The sequence below is a fragment of the Scomber scombrus genome, chromosome 10, assembly GCF_963691925.1.
Source record: "Scomber scombrus chromosome 10, fScoSco1.1, whole genome shotgun sequence".
In the NCBI taxonomy this organism is placed as follows: Eukaryota; Metazoa; Chordata; class Actinopteri; order Scombriformes; family Scombridae; genus Scomber; species Scomber scombrus.
The window spans coordinates 453,440-480,061 of NC_084979.1; the positions used below are offsets into that span (position 1 = coordinate 453,440).

The 26,622-nt window shown below is 37.1% G+C and overlaps 1 protein-coding gene across 1 annotated transcript in view; it reads left to right on the forward strand.

The window, feature by feature from the left end:
* Positions 1–2,242: 2,242 nt before the first annotated feature.
* The window catches only part of clcn6 (chloride channel 6), a 31,519-nt gene continuing 7,139 nt past the window's right edge, over positions 2,243–26,622 (forward strand). Inside the window, exons 1-19 of the mRNA XM_062427902.1 lie at positions 2,243–2,317; positions 2,987–3,046; positions 3,164–3,229; positions 6,299–6,364; positions 6,452–6,518; positions 7,539–7,645; positions 8,092–8,218; positions 9,302–9,369; positions 10,855–10,913; positions 11,014–11,146; positions 11,346–11,459; positions 14,297–14,463; positions 14,564–14,675; positions 15,728–15,857; positions 17,154–17,307; positions 18,132–18,288; positions 18,486–18,592; positions 22,143–22,329; positions 22,798–22,958. Of these exons, the coding sequence (XP_062283886.1) occupies positions 2,243–2,317; positions 2,987–3,046; positions 3,164–3,229; positions 6,299–6,364; positions 6,452–6,518; positions 7,539–7,645; positions 8,092–8,218; positions 9,302–9,369; positions 10,855–10,913; positions 11,014–11,146; positions 11,346–11,459; positions 14,297–14,463; positions 14,564–14,675; positions 15,728–15,857; positions 17,154–17,307; positions 18,132–18,288; positions 18,486–18,592; positions 22,143–22,329; positions 22,798–22,958 (2,117 nt within the window). The remainder of the gene's footprint in view (positions 2,318–2,986; positions 3,047–3,163; positions 3,230–6,298; positions 6,365–6,451; positions 6,519–7,538; positions 7,646–8,091; positions 8,219–9,301; positions 9,370–10,854; positions 10,914–11,013; positions 11,147–11,345; positions 11,460–14,296; positions 14,464–14,563; positions 14,676–15,727; positions 15,858–17,153; positions 17,308–18,131; positions 18,289–18,485; positions 18,593–22,142; positions 22,330–22,797; positions 22,959–26,622) is intronic.

Consider the following 26,622-nt stretch of genomic DNA (forward strand, 5'->3'; position numbering starts at 1 on the left):
TCTAAAAACAGTACCTGATTTATTGTTTTGTTTTTTGCATGATAGGTTTATCACATAATTCCATTTCATTTTTATCAATAGCTTTAACCTTCTGAGAGTTTAAAAAGGGATCAGCTGAAGCTTGACGAAACTTGTAAAACGAGTTGTAAAAATCACTATAGTAATTGGATATTGCTGTATAATCCTCTGTAATATCCCCATTAATTAATATTCCTAGAATGTTGTTCTAAATTAAAGAAATGGTATGAATTTTGTTCCCCTTCTTTCCGCCATTTAGTTCTGGATTTAATAAAGTACATCTAGTTCTAATCTCTCCTCCTCTGATAATGTGACTGGGTTCTTCCTGAGATAAAAATAGGCTGTGATCCTTTTTTACTACCTTTGCCTCTTCCCGATTTGGCTTTAGAGTGACCATATTTTCTTAGGAAACCTCAAATTTGAACAGTTCCCAGTTGATTCCAGCAGGGGTCTTTTCCCAGTGATATGAAACTATGTATGGTGGCGTGGTTTTAGATGTTTTCATCATCACATTTTAAATCTGGCTATGATTATTGTATGGACAAGTTCTATTTCACTCATTTTACACTATTCTATCTATAGTTTTTTTTCTTTTTGCATCACAAGCTCTTGAACACAACTTATTTAACTTTGGAAGAAAAATAATTTTTCTCTGTTGAAAATGATGTAAACTTGTAGGCTACTAAAAACTTTTCTTTAAAATAAATGAATGTTCAAAACTCTGACCTTGATGTGTTTGTGATTATAACCGCAGGGAATCAATACTGCGCAGTTTTATAAGCGTATTTGTATAATTAAATGTTCCTATCAAATATCGAAAGGTTCCATTACACACTATAACATTTTAATGTGTTTTCAGGCACAATAAAGGAGTTCAGGGGTCCGTTCCATGAAGCAAGCTCGGAAAAGCAGCGCTTATTGTCGAAGACCTGACTTGAATGAGCCTAAAAATGAGATCAGCCTAAAGCGGTTCCATAAATGCCGATCCACGTTCACGCAATCAAACTAATTCAAGACAGGAGCAAGTATTCAGACTAATTGCGTGTGCACGCCATTCACAAGCAGCCCATGATGTCGAACACCGATCACATGGATTCACAAGAGCAGCAGCAGTCTCTAGCACACACTTCTGCTGAAGACATATTAAGAATTTAAACATATGATCACAAAAAACAATAAAAACAACTCTTGTTGCAGTTCCCTGCGTACTATGGCAGCTCTGTCATCTACAAGCTCCTCAATGAAGGGACAGGTCTTGACTAACAGAAACAGTGCATGGGTTGAGGTCGTTATATAGACTGGACCTTAATCAATTAACAGAAAAGGGGAAACGCAGAGACATGCATCCACTAAACACGTCTTAGTTTACTTTTTAGACATCATTTTACTAATCAGTAACCAATAACTTTAAAACAGTGCTTCCTACCAGTTAAAGACATATGGATTTAAATATTACATATCTTGTCCAAATATGTTTGCAATTGTTCAATATTTATGAGGCTGTTATTCTGTCAGGCCTCAATGTTCAATATTATGAACACACACACACACACACATTCATAATAGTAATTAAGTTGACTATATGTGTGAATGTATATATATGAGTATTAAGTTGACTTTATGTGAACTTTAATTTTCTTTTTAAGTGATGGTGATAAATTAAGCCATATAATATATTAAATCATCTCTTTTCTTTTGTAAGCCTGACAATTAGCCTGGTCCGGACCAGGTTAGTTTGCCAGCATAAGTTGCTGTGGTAAATGAGCTTGAACTATGCTGAATTTGCTTTATGGAACCTGCTGGAAAATTAGCCCGACTAACGAAATAAGCCTGGTTTATTTGGTAATCCTGCTTTATGGAACAGGGCCCAGGATGCGCTAACCTTTACTGTATGTGTAAATAAAGAGCAGCTGTGACAGTGTTGAATCATTTTCCGCCCTTGGCGTCACGTGAAGGGAGCTTCTCAGCTGTGTTCCATGTCATGGGAAATATGTGAACTGCTTTCTCGTGGTGACAATGTTTTGAACACAGCTTTTGAAATCCACTTTTAGGACACAACACTGTCAGGACCACTCGTTCACTGTAAAGCATTAAAATAAGAGTAGTTCCCACTTAGTGCGTTTTCCGGGTACTTTGAGAAAGGATTTTCAAACTCCAACTCGCCCATCAACTATTTACGTTTTTTTACTATGTGCCTTGAACGCAGCATGACACAACAACGAAGATGGCGTGTTGTGGAAACAATTTTTGTTGCCAGTGTTGCTGCAGAGAAGGAGAGACACGGACACCAGAAGAACTGGTATGAGAGGGTGTAGTTATTTGACAAAGAGGGAATAACTTTGTTATTTCAAGATTATATTTTTTCTTCAGTTGGTCATGTGCTGTTTTTAGTACTGTGGTCTGGGCTGCTTGCTCCACCCTGCTGTTATCTGTTTTGTTTTATTGCAGCTTCTGCAAACAGTCCACGATGATCTTATATTAATTCACAATATAAAAGCAATAACTTCTCCTAACAGTGTAAGTGCACCACGTGGGGATGTTGGTTGCTGTTTCCCCTTGACGCTTATGTGGAGAATGTCCATGGACCAAACTCCGTTTATAAATATCGCAATTTATGGCTTTATGCTTCAAGTAACCTCAATAAGACATGTTTTGTTTTATCAGTGTTCCTTTTCAATCCGGAAGCATGTTACACGCAGATCAGCAGTTTAGTAATATTTGATTATCCTTTTAAACTAACTGTCCTCAAACATCCAAATCAGTTTAGGTTTTGCCTACTTCAAGTGTTGCTTTGTGGATTACCAATATGCCAAATTTACTAGATGGTATCTAAAGACTGTTTAATTTGAATTTTATTTGAATTTAGGGTCTAAGGACAGAGGATGGTGTGTTGCTGTACAGACTGTAAAGACCCATAAGGTCATATTTGTCTGAACTTAAAATGAAATTGATTCGTCTTTTTTCACAGACAATCCTAGGGGAAACCCGAGATGAAGAAGATGAGATTCTACCAAGGAAGGACTATGAGGCAAGAGACTTGTGAGAAACTCTTAGTCAGAGTTGGTTCAGGCTGGCCTTGCAATAAACAAGAGTCATGCAAATTTGACAAGTAATAGTTAAACAGCCTTCATTTTACCTTTAACAGAGCCTTGATTATGACCGCTGTATCAGCGAGCCTTATGTGGAGGATCTGGAAGGGATGGACAACAAGGTAAGTACTGACCTTGACTGTAGTCAAGTTAAAACTGTTTGTTATTTCTCAAAAAACCTTCTAAAGACCTAACTCTTAACACTCTTAACATCAAATTTGGTGTTCCACAAGGGTCAATCCTAAAGCCCTTGTTATTCACAGTTTACATATATAATCTGTGTAGTGTTTGTAAACTAGTTCATTATATTTAGTTGGTTGTGAAAATAAGTATTTTCAATTTCTCACTTTGACCCAAATAATATGATTGTCAATTCATATATCTAAATGGCTAATGGGGGCAGTGTGTAGAATTTGATGGCATCCAATAGAACAGACTTTGCAGAAAAGAAATATAATATTCATAAGTATGTTTTAAATAGTGTTGAGTCCAAATAAAACATGAATTCTTGTTTAAATTATCTTAGAATGACCCCTTTATATCCTAATTGGGAGTGGATTCCCTTCCAAGGAGGCTGCCATATAGCACGGCCATGTTTCTAGCCTGAAGAGACAAACCAAATAATATCTCTAGAGAGGTCCTTTTCACATTTTTTGCAAAATTTTCCGCCACCTACATGCATGGAAGGGAGGGTGAGGAGAGGTGTGTTCATGTGGTTGCAAGCTGCAATGTCACTGCTAGATGCCACAAAATTGTACACACTGCTCCTTTTAAGTTAAATAAACATTCAACATGTTAAAGGATGATGATGGCATCATTCTACATTTTTGGTAATAAATCCCATGAAAAGACTAGAGTCAACAATGTGTTAGTCTGTCTCGCATAATTTTCCCACAGCCCCAAGCACAAGGACAATACTTGTTATTAAACTGGAAGGTGGTTCCACAGAAGAGTAGCCAGAAGTAGGCCTGCATGCTGGGAGTGCAGTGTTGTAGTGGGGTGCTGGGGTACTATGAGCTCTTTAAGATATGATGGAGCCTGACCATTAAGAGCTTTAAAAGTGAGGAGAAGGATTTTAACTTCTATTCTAGATTTAACAGGAAGTCAATGCAGTGAAGCTAAAATAGGAGTAATGTGATCTCTCTTTCTAGTTTTTGTCAGAACGCGTGCAGCTGCATTCTGGACCAGTTGGAGAGTCTTTAGAGACTTGTTAGGACAGCCTGATAATAATGAATTACAATAATCCAGTCTAGAAGTAACAAATGCATGGACTAGTTTTTCAGCATCATTTTGAGACAGAAGGTCTCTGATTGTTTTTTTGCAATATTACGTAGATGAAAAAAGGCAGTCCTTGAAATTTGTATTTGTGGGAATTGAAGGACAGATCCTGGTCAAATATAACTCCTAGGTTCCTTACAGTAGTACTGGAGGCCAGAGTAATGCCATCCAGAGTAGTTATATCATTAGATAATGTGTTTCTGAGGTGTTTAGGGCCAAGCACAGAAACTTCAGTTTTTTCTGAGTTTAATAACAGGAAGTTGCAGGTCATCCAGGCCTTTATGTCCTTAAGGCATGTTTGTAGTTTAGTTAACTGGTTAATTTCATTAGGCTTAATTGATAGATATAATTGAGTATCGTCTGTATAACAATGATCATTTATTGAGTGTTTCAGAATAATGTTTCCTAAAGGAAGCATATATAAGGAGAATAGTATTAAGTAAAGGAAGCATATATAAGGAGAATAGTATTAAGTAAAGGAAGCATATATAAGGAGAATAGTATTAAGTAAAGGAAGCATATATAAGGAGAATAGTATTAAGTAAAGGAAGCATATATAAGGAGAATAGTATTAAGTAAAGGAAGCATATATAAGGAGAATAGTATTAAGTAAAGGAAGCATATATAAGGAGAATAGTATTAAGTAAAGGAAGCATATATAAGGAGAATAGTATTAAGTAAAGGAAGCATATATAAGGAGAATAGTATTAAGTAAAGGAAGCATATATAAGGAGAATAGTATTAAGTAAAGGAAGCATATATAAGGAGAATAGTATTAAGTAAAGGAAGCATATATAAGGAGAATAGTATTAAGTAAAGGAAGCATATATAAGGAGAATAGTATTAAGTAAAGGAAGCATATATAAGGAGAATAGTATTAAGTAAAGGAAGCATATATAAGGAGAATAGTATTAAGTAAAGGAAGCATATATAAGGAGAATAGTATTAAGTAAAGGAAGCATATATAAGGAGAATAGTATTAAGTAAAGGAAGCATATATAAGGAGAATAGTATTAAGTAAAGGAAGCATATATAAGGAGAATAGTATTGGTCCAAGCACTGAACCCTGAGGAACACAGAGTCTAACTTTTGTTTACATGGAGGATTTATCATTAACATTTACAAACTGAAATCTATCTGATAAATAGGATTTAAACCAGTTTAATGCTGTTCCTTTAATGCCAATTAAATGTTCAAGTCTCTTTAACAGGATTTGATGATCAATAGTATCGAAGGCAGCACTAAGATCTAACAGGACGAGGACAGAGAGAAGTCCATTATCTGATGAAGTTAAGAGGTCATTTGTAACTTTTACTAGTGCTGTCTCTGTACTATGATGAGCTCTAAATCCAGACTGAAAATCCCTCAAATAAGCTGTTATTATGTAGAAAGTTACACAGCTGATTGGCGACTGCTTTCTCAAGGATCTTAGAGAGAAAGGGGAGGTTAGATATGGGCCTATAGTTGGATAAAACCTCTGAATCAAGGGTTGGCTCAGAGTAACTCAATTATTAAAAAGAACTAAAAAGAGAACAGAGAATAAAGATATAACCATAATTATAATATACTATTAGAAAGTGTTCAATGACGTTAACATGCTATACAATTGAGTATGATGAAAACTATTCAGATACTAAAGTATGGTTTCAAAAATATGAACGAGTGTTTATACTAAAAACTAATATAATATATGGGATGTTTATATCTGGTACTAATTAATGTTGAGAGATATGAATGAAGGTTAGGATCACATGCGGAAAAAACACTCTTCAGGACTGAATTCTAAGAATAAAATAATGATTTAATAAAAAGCCTGAAGGAATTTTCCCCTATGATTTGAATTCTTCTCCATAAAAAAGTCCTTGTTTTTTTTGTATCAAAAGTTTTTAGAAACCTTTCTTGTCATCCAATAGAAAGCCAAAAAGTATGAAGCAGTACGGTGGATCATGGTGTTCACAATCGGAGTCACAATCGGTTTGGTACGTGCATTTGAGTTCTCTTGATTTGCTTTGCTAGTTTCTAATATGCTGCACATGAACAGGGAATGTTACTCTTCTCTTTTTCAGGTTGGCCTGTTTGTGGATTTCTTTGTACACCTTTTCACCAAACTCAAGTTTACTTTGGTTGGTGATTGTATCCTTTAACATGCTTTTGCAATCTTCTGAATGTGATACAGCTGCTTATACTTACACATCAGTGCTCAATGATTTCCAGAAGCTTTATCACAGAAACTCAAAATCCAGCCTGTGATGTGCTGTGGATGACTGAGCATCACGGTTACTGACAATTGAAAAACATCAGGGACAGTGATAGAAATGAGTCCAGGACTTGATCATCCTATCCCTGACCAAGTCTGATATGTTGTTATATGATAATATGTTAGAGTCAATGTTATGAGAATAGACACAGAATAACAAGAAAAAAAAAGAAAGGATAAGACGTTGAGATTGTACAAGAAAAGCTGTGATTTAATGAGGAAAATATATTGTAAATGAATCAATTAATTAATACAATTTCAAAAAGTCTAATTTACTTATTATATTCAGACTCATTCATATTCTCATAATATAACAACTTTGTCTGGTAAAATAATAATCTTGTAATATAAAGAATATTTTTGAATGACTTGATTCTGATAACATTACAAAAGTATTTCAACTATTCTTGAAATCACAGACAAACAATTAGTTCTATGAAAGGACAGTAAGACATGTTCACGTCTTAACTAGTTTTGTGGTCTGCAAATATGGATATGACTGCTTTGGTACTAATTTACAGGGAAGATAGTGAATTTTGAATCTGCAACTACAGTGTTTTGATAAATGATTTCATGTTTCAGTAATGTTTCATGCAAAAATTCCCCAAATTTACTGGCTTCAGTTTTGGTTTCAAATGTGAATGTTTGCTGATTATATAGTTTTCTGCAGTAATAAAATGAATACTTTTGGGTTTTGGACCAAAAAAAAAAAAACATTTGAAGAGAGTCAATCTAGACATTTTTCACAATTTCTTGGCCCAATAGCACACTGCCTGTTTTCTCTGCAATTAGTACAAAATGACATAGTATCAAAAGCACACTTCAAGGAAAATGATTAGAAGATTACTGACACAAAAAATAAAGGTGTTTTTTCTACCTTAGCTAAATGCCTGCAGCTATAGAGAAGTGCAGCGACAAAGGTTGTCTCCCTCTGTCTCTGTTGGAACTCCTGGCATTCAATATGACCTTCGTCTTTATCGCCAGTGTGCTCGTTCTCATTGAGGTAAGACTGCTCAGATATGTTTTCATCAGTCCAACTTAAGAGAAGTATGTCTAATTTCTCAACCTTTTTGTCACTTGATTGTTTCCTTTAAAAAGAGTTTATTTAGAAAAACTCACCCAGCTTAGTGAGACCTTAAATTCTAGCGTGAGATGTGTCCACTGGTGAGAAACCATCTCTACATAGAAATCTGTCGCATTGTCATCTTGAACTTGCACTCACCACCATAAGATATTTCACTTTTCTTGAGTCTTCAGCATAGTTCGGTATTAAACATCTTAGACTGGCTGATTTGATAAACAATAGCATGACTGTCCTCCCCTTACAGGGTTTCTATAAAGACTTGACTCTTACCTGTTACTAATAGATTGCGATACATTGTTTCACACTGAATTCCAAACAACTGTGGTTGTGATACGATGGTAATATGCCTTGTTTTATGTATCCAGCCAGTAGCTGCAGGTTCAGGGATTCCAGAAATCAAAAGTTACTTGAATGGAGTGAAGATTCCTGGAATCGTCCGGCTGCGAACCTTCCTGTGCAAGGCTGGTGGAGTTCTGTTTAGTGTAGCTGGAGGTAAAGTATGATGGATGTCATGTGTACACTAAAAGTATTTTGTACTGAAGTGGCTGACAGCTGATATTTTTACACATAGTCACACTAAATGTGGCAAAGACAGGACAAGTATTTACAGTCCAGACAGTAGGTATTTGAACACTTGCACGTTTTGTTCTTCAGACTCTGTTGAACCCCTAAACTTTGGGCTTGATGTGTTTTAAAAGGGACAACAACAGCAACAAGATAAATATATAATCCTACCAAATCTAATCCATGGTTTAAGTCATTTATTAAGCAAAACATGCCTAACATTTTACTGTTCCAGCTTCACTACAGTAAGACATTTGACTATCATTTAGAGTGTTTTGGACAGTTGGTAAGACAAAACAAAGTAACAATAATTGGTTACATCACCTTGAGCTTTAAAAAATGATGATGTGCACTTCTCGTTTTCTGATGGTTTTTTTAGAACAATGGATATCAAGTAATTTAGCAAATAATTAGCAGATTAATGGATAATTCATAATTATGTTAGTTGCTGCCCTAAGACTGGTCAGAGATAATTAGTGTTGTTTTGACCAGTCATTGATGATTTAAAGATACAGGGAACCTGTGGTTTTTCCCCATATCTATATCATGTGATGTCCAGTTACAAGTTACAGTGTGACTTTTCTGCCCAATTCTTTTTATCTTAGTCTTTATGAAACCTTACTATTGTTGTAACGTGTATAAATTGTATTTATACATTTTCAAATTATTAAGAGCTGAGTGTAAGACTACCAACACACAATAAACACCTATTTAGTTACAAATGATGTTTGAGCTTCCTGTACAATTAAGCAGCACCTTGTATCACTGCCACTTAAACATGGCTGCCTATTATAAGGTAAGCTGTCACTTTCAAAGAATGTAAGAACAAAGTGTTATTCATCAGGATATAGTGTTGAAAAGGAAAATAAGATGTGACTATGACTCACCAAACAGCCTTCATTTATGAATGAGTAAATGAATGTCAGTCTCAGTGCTGAGCAGGTGGGTGGACATTGGCTCTGACTCAGTGTGTGTGTGTGTGTGTGTGTGTGTGTGTGTGTGTCCACTCAGGTCTGTTTGTGGGGAAAGAAGGTCCATTGATACACAGTGGAGCCATTGTGGGAGCTGGCCTTCCTCAGGTAACAATCAGTGACAAGAAATGAACAGAACTGAGTTTACTACTAGTATAGTATCAGTGTAGTATGTATGTCCTTAAAAGACGTTCCCATTTTAGTGTTAATGTATCTGATTATGTATTTAACAACTTTAATTCAACCATAAGAAGATCCCACTGAAAATTCATATTGTGAAATTAAATTTACTAAGGCAACAACATATCTACACAAAATACAATGACTTTTTGTAGATAATCAAGGGGCTTTAGGGCCGAGCCAGTTGGAGACTATTTGAGTCTGGTATTTTGGTATCAATTTTTCAGGTGTGTCTGAAAAAAACCAATCAAGTACCCAGCTAAACACTCAGAGGTTTTCCTAGCTGTAATCATTCCTCCTGTTCATACCCGCAATGACAAGATCCCCTTCAAGTACGCTTTCAATGCAAGTGATGTGGGGCCAAAATTCACTCATTCAAAATGCATTTAAAAGTAGATGTGAAGCTTATGAGTCTTCAGCAGTCTCAGTGATATCAGTCATATCAAGTGATATCTGACACATTTACTGTCTTTTTAGCATCAAATTCCCTCTTTGTGTTTCCTCTGACAATGTTTCCCTGTTGGTAGTATAGTAACAAAAAGAAGGGAGAAAAAAAGATTGTAATATTGAAAGATATCTACTTGGTTTGACTCTGTAGCACAATTGCTGCCACAGAGGGTTCCCCCAGCAGAGAACAGACAGATAATGGTTGTTTAGTCCTTTTGTATTTGCTAAATAATCGCCATGGAGCTCCTGTATGCTGCTTCCCAGTGCTCAGTCCTGTCTCCACTGAATAAACAAACTTAAAAACTCAAAACAGACTTAAACTTTGAGTCTTTGTCTTCAGCTGCACTTTCCATGTGATGCCCATCTCAGTCCAGCCACTACTGCAGAGACAGAGAGAGGTTAAGTCAACTCACCTGGCGCTGCTCCTGCTGAGCCAGCTCTGCCCAACCTCTCTCTCCTACAGGTGACTGCCCAAATCACGCCCACCTCCACAGACTCATTTAGAAGCTTCATATCAGCTTCAGATAAGCTTTTAAATACATTATTTGAATGAAAGGACGACTGCAAAGTTGAAGGCATTCTGAAAGGATCTCCTAATTGTCAGTACGAACAGGAGGATTGATTATGGCAAGAAAAACATATTTCAGTGTTTATTGTTGAATGACAGCCCTGAAAAATGATGAACCCACCCTTTAAGCTGCTGGTATGCTTCTTTAGATGACATTATCACAGAAAGGCTAATGTGAGTGACCTGTTCCATTTGAATGAAAAAATGGACTTGACTTAACTCAAGTTTACTCAGCCTCTCTTGACCTTATGTGATTTGACTTGACATAATTTAATATGATTTAAGTCAATTCGATTTAATTCTATTGCAAAAGTGACTTTTAGATGGTTCAGCCACTGATGCATTTAACTCTTATTATGGCTTAAACATGCTCATCAGATGGTCTCTCCCTCTATCAGTTTCAGAGCATCACTTTTAAGAGGATCAAACTTGATTTTCCCTACTTCCGTAGTGACAGGTATGGCTGTCACTCTCATTATCACAATACTGTACACTGTTAACTGCTTCTCAATACTGTCATCAGCATAGTTCATTGTGCTGTGTTTACTGTTCTCAAGGGACAAGCGAGACTTTGTGTCAGCAGGTGCTGCTGCTGGAGTAGCTGCAGCCTTTGGTGCTCCCATAGGTGGCACCCTCTTCAGCTTGGAGGAGGGCTCCTCTTTCTGGAACCAGGCCCTGACTTGGAAAGTGGTACGTCCTGCCAATACCCACATTGGTCTTGCATTTTTTGTGTAGCATGGCGGCCCGGGTTATATATACAGTGGAGAAATATAATTGATTATGTCAGAGTTGTAACCCTTGGGGTCGACCATATGATATTAAAGATTGTGAGGTGACAAAGAAAGCAGTGGATTTAAGGACTTTGAACAAACTTTATCTTCTGTTTCAGCTCTTCTGTTCCATGTCGGCCACTTTCACCCTAAACTTTTTCCGTTCAGGGATAAACTTCAACAAGTGGGGCTCATTCCAGCTGCCGGGTCTGCTCAACTTTGGAGAGTTCAAGGTAAAAGCTCTATCACTGGCTGAATAAAGAGTTTGTACGTGTATTTTGTAAACACATGTTCGTAAATGTATTATACATGTAAGTCATATTAATTAAAGCTGAACGAGTAAGATAATTGATGAGTCAATCATCAGGAAATGAATCAGCAGCTATTTTATTCTTTTTTACAGCATTCCAAACATTTCAATAGTTGTAATGATTCTAGCTGAGATCATATGAGATCTGGCACGAGATCAAACTTTTTATGTAAATTGGCATTTTCCTTTTTTTTTTTTTTTTTTTACATTTCATGGACAAAACCATTTTTCAACTGATAACGAAATAATTGTTTGTTGCAGTCCTAATGCTAACCACAATAATGTTCAAAAATACCAACTTTGGAAAAGTAAAAGGCCATCATCACCTTCATAAACATGTCTATACAGTGATAGCAAGTTTGGGGAAAACCTGTCTCGACAAGACTTATATTTTTGCTGACAATCAAAGAGGTTTTAAGAAAATGCAAAGTGAAGAAGATATTAAATCGACCTCAAGTAGACAAGTCACTGCTGCATTATTCCTTGACTTCAAAATGCTTTTGAGACTGTTCGGCATAAAATATTATTTCAGAAACTGCAGAAGCTCTGCGTTAACTCTATTACATAGAAATGTTTTTAATCTAGAAGGAAGGAGTTAATATTTTCAATAAAAATGGTCTATCCACTCCTGACCCATGCAGTTATGGTGTGCAGCAGTGAATTTGCACATGGGCCATAGCTGTTCTGCATTATGTAGTAATGACCAGCACCGGGTGCTGGAAGAAGTAACTAGACCGTTTAAAGTACAGAAAAGTATTAACACAGTAATTATCAGCATGATGTTAAAGTATCATAACAAGAGCATTGGTTTGGTCCCTCTGACTGATATATTATTATATATGACATCATTAGATTATTAATAGTGAAGCATCAGTGTTAGAGCAGCATGTTACTGTTGTAGCTGCTGGAGGTGGAGCTAGTTTACACTACTTTATATACAGTTAGCTAGTTTAGTCCAGTGGTTCCCAACCTAGGGGTGGGGCCCCTCCAAAGGGTCAGCAGATAAATGTGAGGGGTGGTGAGATGATTAATGGTTCTGATACACAAATGTGTTTTTCTCTAATCTTTGATGTTTGCTGAAATATTGGATCATTTGAACATTTATTGAAATGAAAGCATGAGAGAAGTTTAGAGGGAAAAATCACTATTTGTTGGAGCTGTTAACAACTCATAGACATCTGGAATGTGAGCCGACTACACACTGCTTTATGTAAGACGTCAAAAGACAAAAAGGTTGGAAACCACTGGTTTCATCTTTAACAATGTGTTGTATTTTAAAAGCTTGTTATTAGGGCTGGGCGATATGAATAAAATCAAATATCACAATATTTCTGACCGAATACCTCGATATCGATATCACAACAATATTGTAGGGATGAATATTGGTGCCTTCACAAAATATTAACACAATGTGATTTCTGATAAATAATCATCAGTTATGTGTGTGTAATGACAAAGTGGGTAAAAGGCAAATAATACAACGGCTAGGACAATCTGGTAAGTTGAGAAAAATTACCTACATAACGATATTACAATTTGCCAGTTAAACCTAGGGACGGCAGAATAATGACAAAGTGGGAAAAATACAAATAACAACAGTTATTAACAACAATATTACGATTTCCAAATTCTAAGACGATATCTAGTCTCATATATCGATATAATATCAATATATTGCCCAGCCCTACTTGTTATATTGTCCATTGTAGTGGTAAAAGTACAATATTTCCCTCTGAGATGTAGTGAAGCAGAAGTCTAAAGTAGTAGAAAATGGAAATATTCAAGTAAAGTACATGTACCTCAAATTTGTTCTTCAATCTTTATTTGAAGCATTATTTGGGCATTATTTCTTAAGCATTGTACTTGAGTAAATGTACATGGTTACTTTCCACCACTGTCCAACAAAGCTAACTCAGTGCAGAATGCATATGTATGCAGATTATACAGTTTTTCATTCTTGAAACATAAGGAATGTCAGCGGGATCTAATAAAGGTCATAGAAAGAAAAGACTTTGTAGTATGTTGTTAATGAACTAGTTTTACATATCTAGATGTGACTGACTTGTTCCTGACAGTGGAGGCCCAACTTGTTTGTAAACAGGAAAGTCCTCAGTACTCACATCATATACAATGCTCTTCTCCTTACTCAGTTACATCTCTGGCCTGGGTCCTAATACTATAGACCAGCAAGTGATCAACAAAGCTGCATCTTTTTTCTCTGGAAAGCAGTATTATAATTGTATAGATCAGTGGTTCTCATCCTTTTATCAGTGATGTACCCCCTAACCGGCACAAAAGAGATGTAAAACACTGTGTCATCAGTGTCTGATTTATTCAACTTTGTAACTGTGTAAAACATTGCATTCTCTTGAACTCTTTGGAAATAAAAAGATATAAAAATGACCAAAGACTTGTTAAAAAAGAAATAACTAACTTAATTATAAATAAAGATTTGTGTACTTTAAAATAATGATCAACTTAAAGTGTCCTCTTTTAGGATTATAATAAAGATATGCTTTCAAACTGAATTCATGAACTCATTTGTTGATAAATAAACATTTCATTTTAAAGTATATTTGAATTGATTTTTTTTTGTATATATATATTTAAAAATCTCATGTACCCCCTGGAGGGCCTTCAAGTACTCCCAGGGGTACTAGTACCCCCATTTGAGAACCACTGCTGTATAGATGATCATTTGAATTGAATGAAGTTGAATTGAATTTAATCCTGCTGCAAACATCTTGTCTTACTCATTAGTGTCTAAATGGAGATAAGAACTGCCATCTGTGGACTGCAGTGGACCTGGCATTTTTTGTCCTGATGGGGGTAGTGGGTGGACTGCTGGGGGCACTCTTCAACTGCATGAACAAGAACCTGGCCAAGTATCGCATCAGACACATTCACCCCAAGGCCAAGTTTATTAGGTGATTTATAGATCACCTGTACATTCAATATTTTAAAATGTGTCTCTATTTTTTTCACATTATGTAATTACATAGTTGATCTGATCTCTTCCTTTTCCAGGGTTCTAGAGAGTCTGCTGGTTGTCATGGTGACAACAGTGGTGATATTTGTGGCTTCCATGTTATTGGGTGAATGTCGTGACCTGTCCTCCCCCACAACCCATAACAACACAGTAAGTATCATCTCTTTCCTCCAACATTACAGTACTGAGCACAAGTTCCACAATTCCCTTTCTAAATGAGCAATACTTTGAAAGCAGTATTTGCATTTTGAAATCATCTTTGGAGTGTTGACATGACAGAAGTTTTTTGAAAAACCAAGGCTGACTAAAGTGTCAGGACACAGTGCAGAGCTGTTTCTCCACACTCTGTACGTTCACTATCATGTTTTTAATCATCTCAAATTAAGCCAGAACTTACCTGGAACCATAAGACAAATAATGTAAGACTGGATGGAACATATGACAGATGGGTAAAGAACCTGTCAGACAGGGAACTTACCCAAGATGTGAGAAAAATGTCCTAGCCAAAGGATTGAACAGCACCGCATTTACCAATAACTGACCTCATCATAGCATCAGCTATAAAGAAAAACAACTTAACTAAAACTGAGGCAGAACAGGCCAGGTTGAAGTTATTGGCCCTTTCCAATACAAAGGCCCCCCCTTCCAACCTCACCATTCAGGAAAGGAAGGCTGTGACATCACTGAGCAAGGACCAAATCCTCACCATCCTACCGGCTGATAAAGGAAGATTCACAGTAGTCTTATCATGCCAGGGGCACCTCACTACTCTGTGATACATATGAAACACTGAGGTGAGATCCCACCTGTGGATACATGAAAAAGGCCATTGAATGCTTAAAGCAGCTACAGAAGGATAAAATCATCAATTGTAAACAATATCACCCTGTATCCAGGAGAAGCCTCTGATGGATGTATGGGGCTCCCCAAGATTCACAGAGAAAGAGCCCCCCCCCAGGCCCATTATCAGCAGCATCAAATCAGTAACATACAACTTTGCCAAACATCTATGTACCATTTTACCCCCCCTTGATTGTAGGAATGGGTCGTTAAAACTGAACTGAATGATCGTTTGCGGGGACCAACATCTGTGCGAGGACCACATGTGCCCTCGATTCAACCCTCCTTTGATATCCATGACCTGGATGACTGAGAAAGTTTCGAAGACATATCAAGTCATTGTTGTGTGTTTTTTTTTCCAGCTGTCCGGTAATGAGGACATCAACTCAACCATCCGCCAGTACTTCTGCACCAACAAGACCTACAATGACATGGCCACACTGTTCTTTAACCCACAGGAGGCCGCCATCCACCAGCTCTTCCACCAGGATGGTGAGATGGGGCCACGCACTCATTCAAAACAGCTTTTTGTACATCCTAAATAAATCTTCCATTTAAATTCCCCCTTGGATTTCGTTTCCTTGGGACCTCAAGATGTAGTTTAAATACTCTTTGTTTTTTAATAGTGTTATTACCTTCCTTAAGCACCAATATTGTTGGAACACTCATGTGTTATGTTATGGATCTTAACTAATATTATATTTATTATATATAATATTATTAGTAGTGTTTTTGCACTATACTCAGCTGTGATCACCTTTCAGTCATGTTGTAAGTGTTCTGAAGTTGCAAAATAAAATGTGCGTGTGTGTATATATATATACACGTAATATAAATATAAATGGAAATATTGCAGATATTAATCTTAAATCTCTAATTGATTCATCCACTAGAGTGGCCAGAATTGCAAACATAACAAGGACAGGATTTTCAATGATAGTTGGGCACAAGATGATTTATTCAGAATGTTTTATTAATACAGTGTACACAAAAAAGACAACTGTCTACATGAAGTATTATATAATCTATCTACTAAAGGAAGGAATCATGTTGACATTTGTGTGCTATTAATCAAAACGTAACACCTGCAGCTGCTTTACAGTAAAACCTTTGTCTAGGACTTAAACTCTGAAATAGTAGAAGAAAATGTTGAGTTCCAGCCTATATGGGTTTGTTTTGTTTAGGTCAGTGAGGTAAACGAGGGTATTTGATCAGTTTTTCACACTGAACTGGTCACTTACAGACACTTGTTTCAGGTGTGCCAAACGTTGATGCTCCAACAAAAAAAAAAATCAATCATTTTTTACCCTTGTTACGTTAATTACTTGTTAAACATCATGTTGAGTAAGGGGCAACCCCATTACTCAAGTCAACTCCAGGTTTATTTGTATAGCTCAGTATCACATCTCACAAATTTTGCCTCAAGGAGCTTTACAGTCTGCACAGCAATACAACATCCTTTATCCTTAGACCTGATATTCACATAAGAAAAAAACATCCTAAAAACCCTTTAATGGGGTTAAAATGTAAGAAACCCCAGGAGGAGCAAAAGGATGATGACACAGAGATAACTTGATGACACTTCAATGAAATGAATGTACAACTAAACAGGGCCTGCCATTTTATATTACACTCTTAAATACAATATTTTACCTCATCTCTATTTAATACCTTGTGGCCACACATCATGTATTTATTAGGTTTTCTGTATGTCTGCCTGGTTAATTGTTTATAATTAGGTGGTATGTATAATACACTGACTGGTCACTGGCTCCTGTCTTTCCTCAGGTACCTTCAGTCCTGTGACTCTGTCAGTGTTCTTCTTGCTGTACTTCCTGTTGGCCTGTTGGACCTACGGTGTGTCAGTACCCAGCGGTCTCTTCGTCCCTTCACTGCTCTGTGGGGCAGCTTTTGGACGTTTGGTTGCCAATATCCTTAAAGTGTAAGGTTTAGTTGTGGAGCCATGAAATATCAGAAACATTAAAAGAATAATATTCTGTCTAGAACATGTTTTCATAAAGTAAGCCAAGGGTGTAAGTGAATGTCACAGAATTCAACTTTTTAGTTTGGTAAATATTTATTTTCCTAAATATTTCACATATATATTGTGAAATATTAGTTATCAGGTCTAGCAATAGTAAAAACACAAGGAACATTTTTAGGTTTTACAGTTATCCACAGTTTGTGAGGAAAAATCCGAATTTCTTCACTTTGAAGAGAGTACAGCTACAGTAGCTGTTCAGCCCTGCTTCCAGTGTTTAAGCTAGGATATTGATATAAGCCTTCATCTTACTCTCAGAAAGAAATAAAATAATTGCATTTCCTAAAATTCACTACTACTTTTACTGGAAGGATAGATTTAAGTAAGGTACTAGAAAAATTTGCAAAAGCTACAAAAACCCAAAATAACTAAACACGAGCCATAATGGGTCAGGGCCAGGTAACTTCAGCCCAAATGTTGGAATCTGCTGACTGCATGATTACCTTTTTTTCTTTTCTTTTTTTGTTCACTAAGTTTAGTCTCTCACTTCATCTATTGTCACAACCAAACTTTGAGCTTCTCTCAGCTGCGAGTAATTCCTGTTTGTACGGGCCATCTTGCAGCCCAGCCTGCTGACTGTGGGAGAAAGCCTGTTGGCTCAAAACTATATGCCAACAGTCTGTCCATTCCTTCCACTGCTGCTTCTCACATCTTCCTTTTTCATTAAACACTCACTCAGTATTAACTGGAGTCATACTGATTCTTATGTGTTTGTCCTCTGTTAGGAAAATGGGAATGAACGTTTACTCTGGTACCTATGCTCTCATTGGAGCTGCTGCATTCCTCGGAGGCGTGGTCAGGATGACCATCAGTCTGACTGTCATCCTTATCGAATCCACAAATGAAATCACATATGGACTGCCTATCATGATCACTCTGATGGTACACTGTCATGTTATACATTTCAGCATTTCTTATCATTAACCATTATGCTAATATTTCAATTAATATGATTCCAACCCCCTTCATGAAATGATGTATGTCCCGAGAAATATACATTATAGATATATTTACCCATTAGTATTGTTAATTCTACAGTTTTGCTGGGATATAGTAAATGCTTTTGTGTTGATGATCAGGTTGCAAAGTGGACTGGAGATTTCTTCAACAAGGGGATCTATGACATCCACATCCAGCTGAGAGGGGTTCCACTGCTGGAGTGGGAGACTGAGCTTGAGATGGACAAGTAAGATTTGTGTAAACACGTGTGCAAACTTGACATCGCCCGCAAAAAATGTGCAAGCTGATCTACTAACACAGCGCACTGAGGTCTTTAACTGTGAAAGATAGTACACGCTGTTTATTTATTATGTTTGCCATAATGAATGTAATATTGGGTATTTTTACCCCAGGGAGGAGAAAATGTAAATATGTTATTAACACACGTATTGTGATTTACCAAACCTGAAGGTATTATTTCTGACACTAACTGTGTCTATAAATAATAAGTTTGAAGGGCAGGTATTATTCTGCTGCTCACTGCACACAGATGACTGCTGTTACTGTAGAGAGGAGGAGACGGAGGCACAATGACAGAATACACACAGGACAGAGTTTTTAAACCTGTGTTAATATTTTTGAAGTGGAATATTTGTGGTTTTACTAACAGCATTGACTTTGTCACTAATACTCTCCATATGTGGGTTTCTCTGGTAATATTAGTTTTTGTTATAACTCAATATATTAGTTAACCTCTTCCACTAGAACCTGATCACATTTCATTTTGTGCTTGCAGCTTTCTGCTCGTCCAAACTCTCCATAAAGACACAAAACCCTCATTTAAATACTGCTGTCTGCACCCTGTTGCACCTGTTTTCATTTACACAGTTATTCTTAGTAGATCACCTGCAAAACGCACGTAAACGAAACGTGCAATCTATTGCACCGTGCACGCAATTTAGTACCCACTATTTGGGATCTTAGTAAATCAGGCCCTAGGTGTTTTACTTTCTTTGCAGGCACTTGTGCTGGTCTGTGCCTGCAAAGTGGAATTTTTGAACCTGAGGTTCACAGAATTTTGTTTTGTTTTGGCTTTTTTCTGTGTTCATCTGTAGCAGTTTGATATTTTGGACACTAACTGCATTATTGATTAAATAAAGCAGGACAGAATAAAGATAAATAAGTACCCCATCCTAACGGCCTTTCATTTGGCCTGGTGACTTAACAGCCATCTGAAGGTGGCTGGTATCTGTTTAGTTCTGCAGATGATGCCGCTTTCAAGCTGCAGTTGCACATTTACATTTAACCAGCACCAGTGTTGCAAATAAAACTGATGGTACATGATTGAGTTATGAGTTATGAGTGTTGGAGACTGACAGTCAAGGCAAATCAGAATGGGTCACTAGCAGCAACACCTGGATACACCATCTTCCTTTTGACTGGGGCAGCTGTGGCTCAGGGGGTAGAGCAGTCGTCCACCAATCGGAAGCCCAGTGGTTTGCTCCTCCAGTCCACATGTCAATGTGTCCTTGGCAAGATACTTAACCCCAAATGGCTTGTGATGGCTGCACCATCAGTGTATGGATGGTTAGTTTACCTTCCTGATGAGCAGGTTGGCACCCTGTGTGGTAGCTCCTGTCATCAGTGTATGAATGTGTGCGAATGGGTAAATGTGACATGTACGGCCCCATTTTAATGATCTATAGCGCATGCCGTGAATCGCGTGGCAAGTGCCTTTGGTGTGTGTCCAAATCCACTTTTGCTATTTTAACAGCGGAAAAACAGTCAATGGCCAGGCGCAGGGTCCAAAAGGGTTGGACTTAAGTCCCCTCATTAATCATAGGTGTTTTGGGCGTAACACGCAGTAAACCAATCAGAGTGTTATCTCCCATTCCCTTTAAAAGCCAGGAGCACTGTCACTTTGGCGGATTAATATTATAACGGAGCATTTGTCAAGCAATGTGTTTCAATAATAAAACATGAGTTACTTTGGCTGAAAACAAACTATATATAACTGACCAGTCTGATGAGTGTAGAGGTGTGTGAGGTTATACTGCAGCAGCCTGGTGTCATCAGCTGATTTAACTAGTTATGGCACAGGTAGACATGAGGATGCCATGACCAACATGATGTGACAGAGTAGAATCATGATTGTTCATTCTTAATTAACGATATTTGTCAAAGTTTGGTGAGCAGTACGGTGGAAGGCTGTGCCGTCATAAATCTACTGAGCCCCACGACAAGTGATAACTATTGTCTAGTCCTGACCCAACGTATCTTTTAGCCTTAAGGATAGAGGCTTTTATGGAGACACTGATTTTTTCTTGTCAGGATCTCTTTTCCTGGGACTGCTGTTGCACCAAGAAGTTACACTGCTGCATGCTGGCCACAGTGCACCACAGGAAGGATAGACATGTTGCCAAGTCTGCTGCTGTGAAATGCAGTGTTAGGTTGTTTTGGAGGTGTATCTAACCATTCTGCAGTGCACTGTGGTGTATTGTGGCCGGCGTGCAGGGGATTGGCTCCTTTGTGCAGCAGCAGTCACGGGATAAGAGATCTTGTTTCATATGTAGTCTGATAAATAGTCAATTCATTGAATTTAGTCCCCTATATTGCTTTTTTCCAAGCTACACATAATACAATCTCTATGCTTGACTGTTATTTCATCTTTCATAATTAACATTTTCCCTTACTCAGTACCAGACATCTACTGAACATGGAGTTAGGAATAAACACCTGCAGTTTAGTGGCATGAGCATGGATGCCTGGCCAATCATAGAGCTTGAATGCTATGCAGGGAATGTCTTACCAAAAAAAACAGTGGCATCCATAAAAACATGACTTTTAAAGCTATTCTGTCCCAAACAAAGAGTAGATACAATGCGACTTGGCTATGTCATCATTGCCCACTCAGTTGTCCACGATCAGCACTGTTCTGTACGATCAGAACAGCATCTGGCTCCACTATTCACTTCTTAGCTCTTCTTAACTCTGTTATGATAAACTTTCCCATGCATGGCTAATGTCCCTTTCCCCTCATTTCTAGCATAACTACAATCCCTCTCCATTTTTCTCTTTTCTACACGTTCATATAAGATGGCTAAATGTCATAGTGTGCCCAAAAACAAAAGATGATTATGCATATTTATTATAGATCATGAAGGAAGATCGACTATTGTATAACTGCCAGTTTATGCAGCACACAGAAAGATTAAAGAGGAAATTGTTTCACTCCCAGTTTGTCAGTAATTATTTTTTTCATCATGGAAAATTGACTGATCTCATTTAAATATTTAGCATCATTGTGACGCTAATTAAAATGACACTATTATACACAGAACAAACAGTAAATGTCAGATCTCCAACATGTCCAGAGACATAAATTCAACTTCTAAAATGGACATCATCCGCTCTTTAAAGTATATTTTAGCTGCAGTATTAATATTTGAAACTCTGGATAATTATAAGCTTCTACTGTAGAAAAATCGCAACGTTTTTAAACTCCCAAATTATCGGTGCTTCTTGATGGAGAAAACCTATGTTTAAAGGGGAAGAAAGTAAAATTGATCATAATGTAATTTTTCTTAACACACCACGTATCCTGGAGCACCAGGTGAGCCTGGCCACAAAGTTACCAAAAGTGCCAGTTTTTCTTCTCACTTGCAGAATTATGGTCCTTCTCTAAGTTTGACAGTACATACCTGCTTAACAACTTCAATCCAAAAGTTTCTCATTTGAAGATCATTCTCTGGTTTGTTTATGTTTTCTGTGTGTATCTTTTCTCTCATCCTTTCAAGGCTGACTGCCAGTGATATCATGGAGCCCAACTTGACCTATGTGTACCCCCACACTCGTGTCCAGTCTCTAGTCAGCATTCTACGTACCACAGTGTATCACTCCTTCCCTGTGGTCACTGAAAACCGACAGAACGAAAGGGACTTCATGAAGGGCAACATCCTGGTCAGCAACAACATCCGCTTCAAGGTAAGTCCCCTGCCATTTAACATTTTTAGCTGTTTAAGCTAAGTGTCATATCAAGAAGGATAGCAGAGAGGGGCTCAGTGACCCACCTAAGGACATTTCATCATACAGAACTGAATTGGCAAACATGTCTCTAATGACATTGCATGGTCTTCAACAGTGTACACTGTACCATTAAAGCAGGAAAATAAAAATGTCTGCTAATCTTCTAGCCATTACGCACATTTGATTTAAATCAATTCCTATTCTCCTTTTTTTTCTTTCTTCCTCTCTTTCCTCTTTCCTCTTTCCTTTTACTGTAAAACTATCTAGCTTTACTGTTCCATATATATATATATATATATATTTTTTTTTTTTCTGGTTTTCTGGATTATGCCAGTGGTCTGGATTGTGGTTGTTATAAACACCAGTATATAGTGTGCACTATTACAGCACACTGATCAATTATCTACCTTGCACTGTGCTATTTAGAAATCCAGCGTTGTGTCCCGTGCGGGGGAGCAGCGACGGCGCTGCCAGTCCATGAAGTCATACCCATCCAGCGAGCTGCGGAATGTTTGTGATGAGCAGAACGCCATTGTGGAGCCTGCTGAGGAGGGAGAAGACCTGCTGCAGCAGATGTTAGAGAGGAGGTAGGACACAAACACAGGTACACCAGAGTACACATGGAAACTAAAGCCCCGTTTCCACTGCAGGAACTTCAGTGTAATTTTGAAAAGACAATCTCCCGGAACTTTTACGGAGGCTAAGCGAGTCCCTATCTTGGGGTAGGTACTCCAAGCTGCCCTGAAAAACTCCTGGGTGGGGCTTGAGGTTTACTCAGTGCTGATTGGGTATACTCAAAGCGGGATGTGATGTCAACAGCAGTGTTGGGGAAGTAGTTCAGCCTGACACTAGTTTGAACAAACTACATTTCTACCCCTGGAGAAATGTAGTTTGTAAAACTAAAGCTAAAAAAAAGTAGCTTTAGCAACTACTTATACTCATTATACTGATTTAACTCAGCGTTAAATAAATCAACATGTGGTGTATATGAAACTAAATATAATAGCCTACAAAAAATTCACATGCCAGCAGAAATATGCCTCTCAACTCAGTTTTATTGTTTTTAAAGAAAAAAAGCTGGTCAACATACTGTAGGTTCACCATAGACATGTAATCTATAGACATGTTGGGTAATCTATAGACATGTTGGGTAATCTATAGACATGTTGGGTAATCTATAGACATGTTGGGTAATCTATAGATATGTTGGGTAATATAAAGAGAAAATGAAAAGCCTACCCCAATACCCACCTCTAAATCAGAAATGTAAACAAAAAATATAATAAAAAACCCAAAGAGGCAGACATATTCTAGATCGGTGTGTCTTGAACAACAATGTTGGCATGTCATGACATGATGCTTTTTTTTCTGAGTTCTGCAACACAATAATGGTAAAATAACATTTATATTATATAGGTCTTTTTTAAATAAAACATATTTCATGTTATTGGCCAAAATTGTAGTTTGTAAATTGAGTATTTAAACTACAAAAAATGACCCAAACAGTAGTTGAAATACTTGACGCAGCACAAAATATGAATGTAGTTTAACTACCAGCAAGTTACAGCTAATTGTAGTTAAGCTATGTAGTTCAACTACATGTAGTTTAAGTCTCCCTAACACTGGTCAACAGAAAGCGCTAAAATAAGCAGCGTTTTTAAAACCCAGCAGAAGAAGAACAGTAGTAAAAAGCGTCTACACTGCCAGAAAAAGTTCCTAGCGTCTACGGCCATGTACACGAACACACAAACCAGTAACCTAGCAACCACCTCAGCTCCTCCCATGTTTACCTCCTTGTTGTCATTTTCTTTGCTATGCTTTCAGCGCGTCACCTCAAGGGCTGCAACAACGTATTGATTAAATCGATAAAAATGGGTTATTAAAGATTAGGGATGTCCCGATCCGATATTTGGATCGGATCGGCCGCCGATATTAGCAAAAAAATGCATATCAATATCGGATCGGCCTGCACGGGAAAATCCCGATCCGGCTCCCGATCCAGTTTGTTTTCAAAACTCCGGTCCGTGTTTTCCAGCGCACCGCTGTAGGTAATCCATTCCAGTTTTTTTAAGCTTTTCCCCCCAAATCCGGTCCGCGTTTTTCAGCACACCTAGCGACCTGTCCAGCATCCCACTATTTATTTTCTACTCAGCTTTTTTGTGTGTTTTGCTTTTTTAATACAGTTTACAATATTGTTTGCACTGATGGCTTTTTAAGCCTTGGTTTACACTCTTGTTGTTCAAGAGCAGAGCACTGATGCCAATTCAGTTTGTGTGGTTAATTGACTATTTATTATTTTGTCTATTTTGTGTTTATTTAACCCTGTTAAGAATAAACAGGTCAGCTTCTCATTACCAACCATTGTGGATTATTCAAACTAACCTAATTAAGTTGGCTAGTTGTTCTTAAGAGTAAAACCCTTTTCAACATGAGTATAACAACAAAATAAGTAAATATCTTTAATCTTTAGTACATGCTTGGATCGGCCGGTATCGGTATCGGCCGATGCTAAAAGCTACAATAGTAATAGAAAGTGTGTGCGGTTTTCTATCGCTTTTGCGTCATATCAATGATATAATGTCACTGTGTGGATCATTAACCTTGTAGCAGTGTGCTCCCTGGTTATAGTTAGTGAACTATCAGCTTCTACCTGCTCAGATCTCACAGTCAGCAGCAGGAGATGAGGAGAGCAGCAGCTAGTAGCTATGTATGGAAGCCTAATGATGGTAAAAGAATAACTGGTATCTACAAAATAAATATATAGTTTCACAGACAAATTGTTGTATTTTTTCTGGGTTGTGTGTGAAATCATTAAGAATAATATTAGATTAGATTATTTTTATTTCGAATGTGTAAAACAAGAAAAAAACAAAACAAAAACAAAACAATATATATAAAAAAAGAAAGCACAATGGTCTCACTGAAGACAGTGAACTTACACCTAACAGAAAACGGAAAACATGATGCAATGCACTTTCAACCACATCCGAAAGGGAGTGGGAAGAAGTCAAAACTTATTGAATCCCTACTTCCTAAATCAATGCTGTCTAGCTCCTAATTTAATTACTAATTCATAACATCATACAATATCTTACTAATATATATTATATGTAATATCAATATATACATCTATATTTACTCTTATCAATATATAAATCATTGCTACATTTTTCCAAAAAAAATAGCTATATACATACATACACATATACATATATACATACATACATATATTCATATATACACATCCCCATATATACATCCACATCCACATATGTACACATCCATACGTAGATAGATATACTTACATACCCACACATACAAACAACATGCACCTAAGTCAGTTAAACCCCTCCATCCCTGTACCTCATACAAATCATTTCTTTATACCTCTTTTTAAACTGTATTTTGTTTGGACATTCCTTGAGCTTTAGATTCAGACTGTTCCATAATCTCACCCCACAGACAGAAATACAAAAACGTCTCCTCGTCATACGCACCCTAACACAATTGAATTTAAACAATCCCCTTAAGTTATAGCAACCATCTCTTTCAGTAAACAATCTTTGAATATTTCCTGGTAGTTGATTATTTTTTGCCCGAAACATAATTTGTACAGTTTGTAATTCTACCTGGTCTGCAAGTTTTAGTATACTCGACTGTAAGAATAGTGTGTTTGTATGATCCTGAAAACCAGCGTTGTCAATTATTCTAATTGCTCTCTTCTGTAGAATAAATAATGGATGTAAAGTACTTTTGAAGTTATTACCCCAAACCTCTGCACAGTAACTTAAATAAGGAGAGACTAATGAACCGTAGAGAATGCGGAGTGATTTATTATCTAGGAGCTGCTTTGCTTTATTTAATACTGCAATGCTTCTTGAAACTTTAGAATGTATATGTTTTATATGTGGTTTCCAGCTGAGTGTTTCTTCTATTATAACCCCAAGAAATGTATTTACGGCAACTCTTTCAATAATAACCCCATCAATCTGTATCTTAGCTGGTGAATTCATTCCGCAATTACCAAATATCATGATTTTAGTTTTGTTCAAGTTCAGTGATAACTTGTTTATGTCAAACCACATCTTTAGTTTGCATAATTCAGAAGACATCTCGTCCAATAACAGCTGAGAGTCATCACCAGTACAGAAGATATTTGTGTCATCTGCAAACAAAATAAGCTTCAATATCTTAGATATATTGCTTATATCATTGATATACATAATGAAACATTTGGGGCCCAGCACTGAC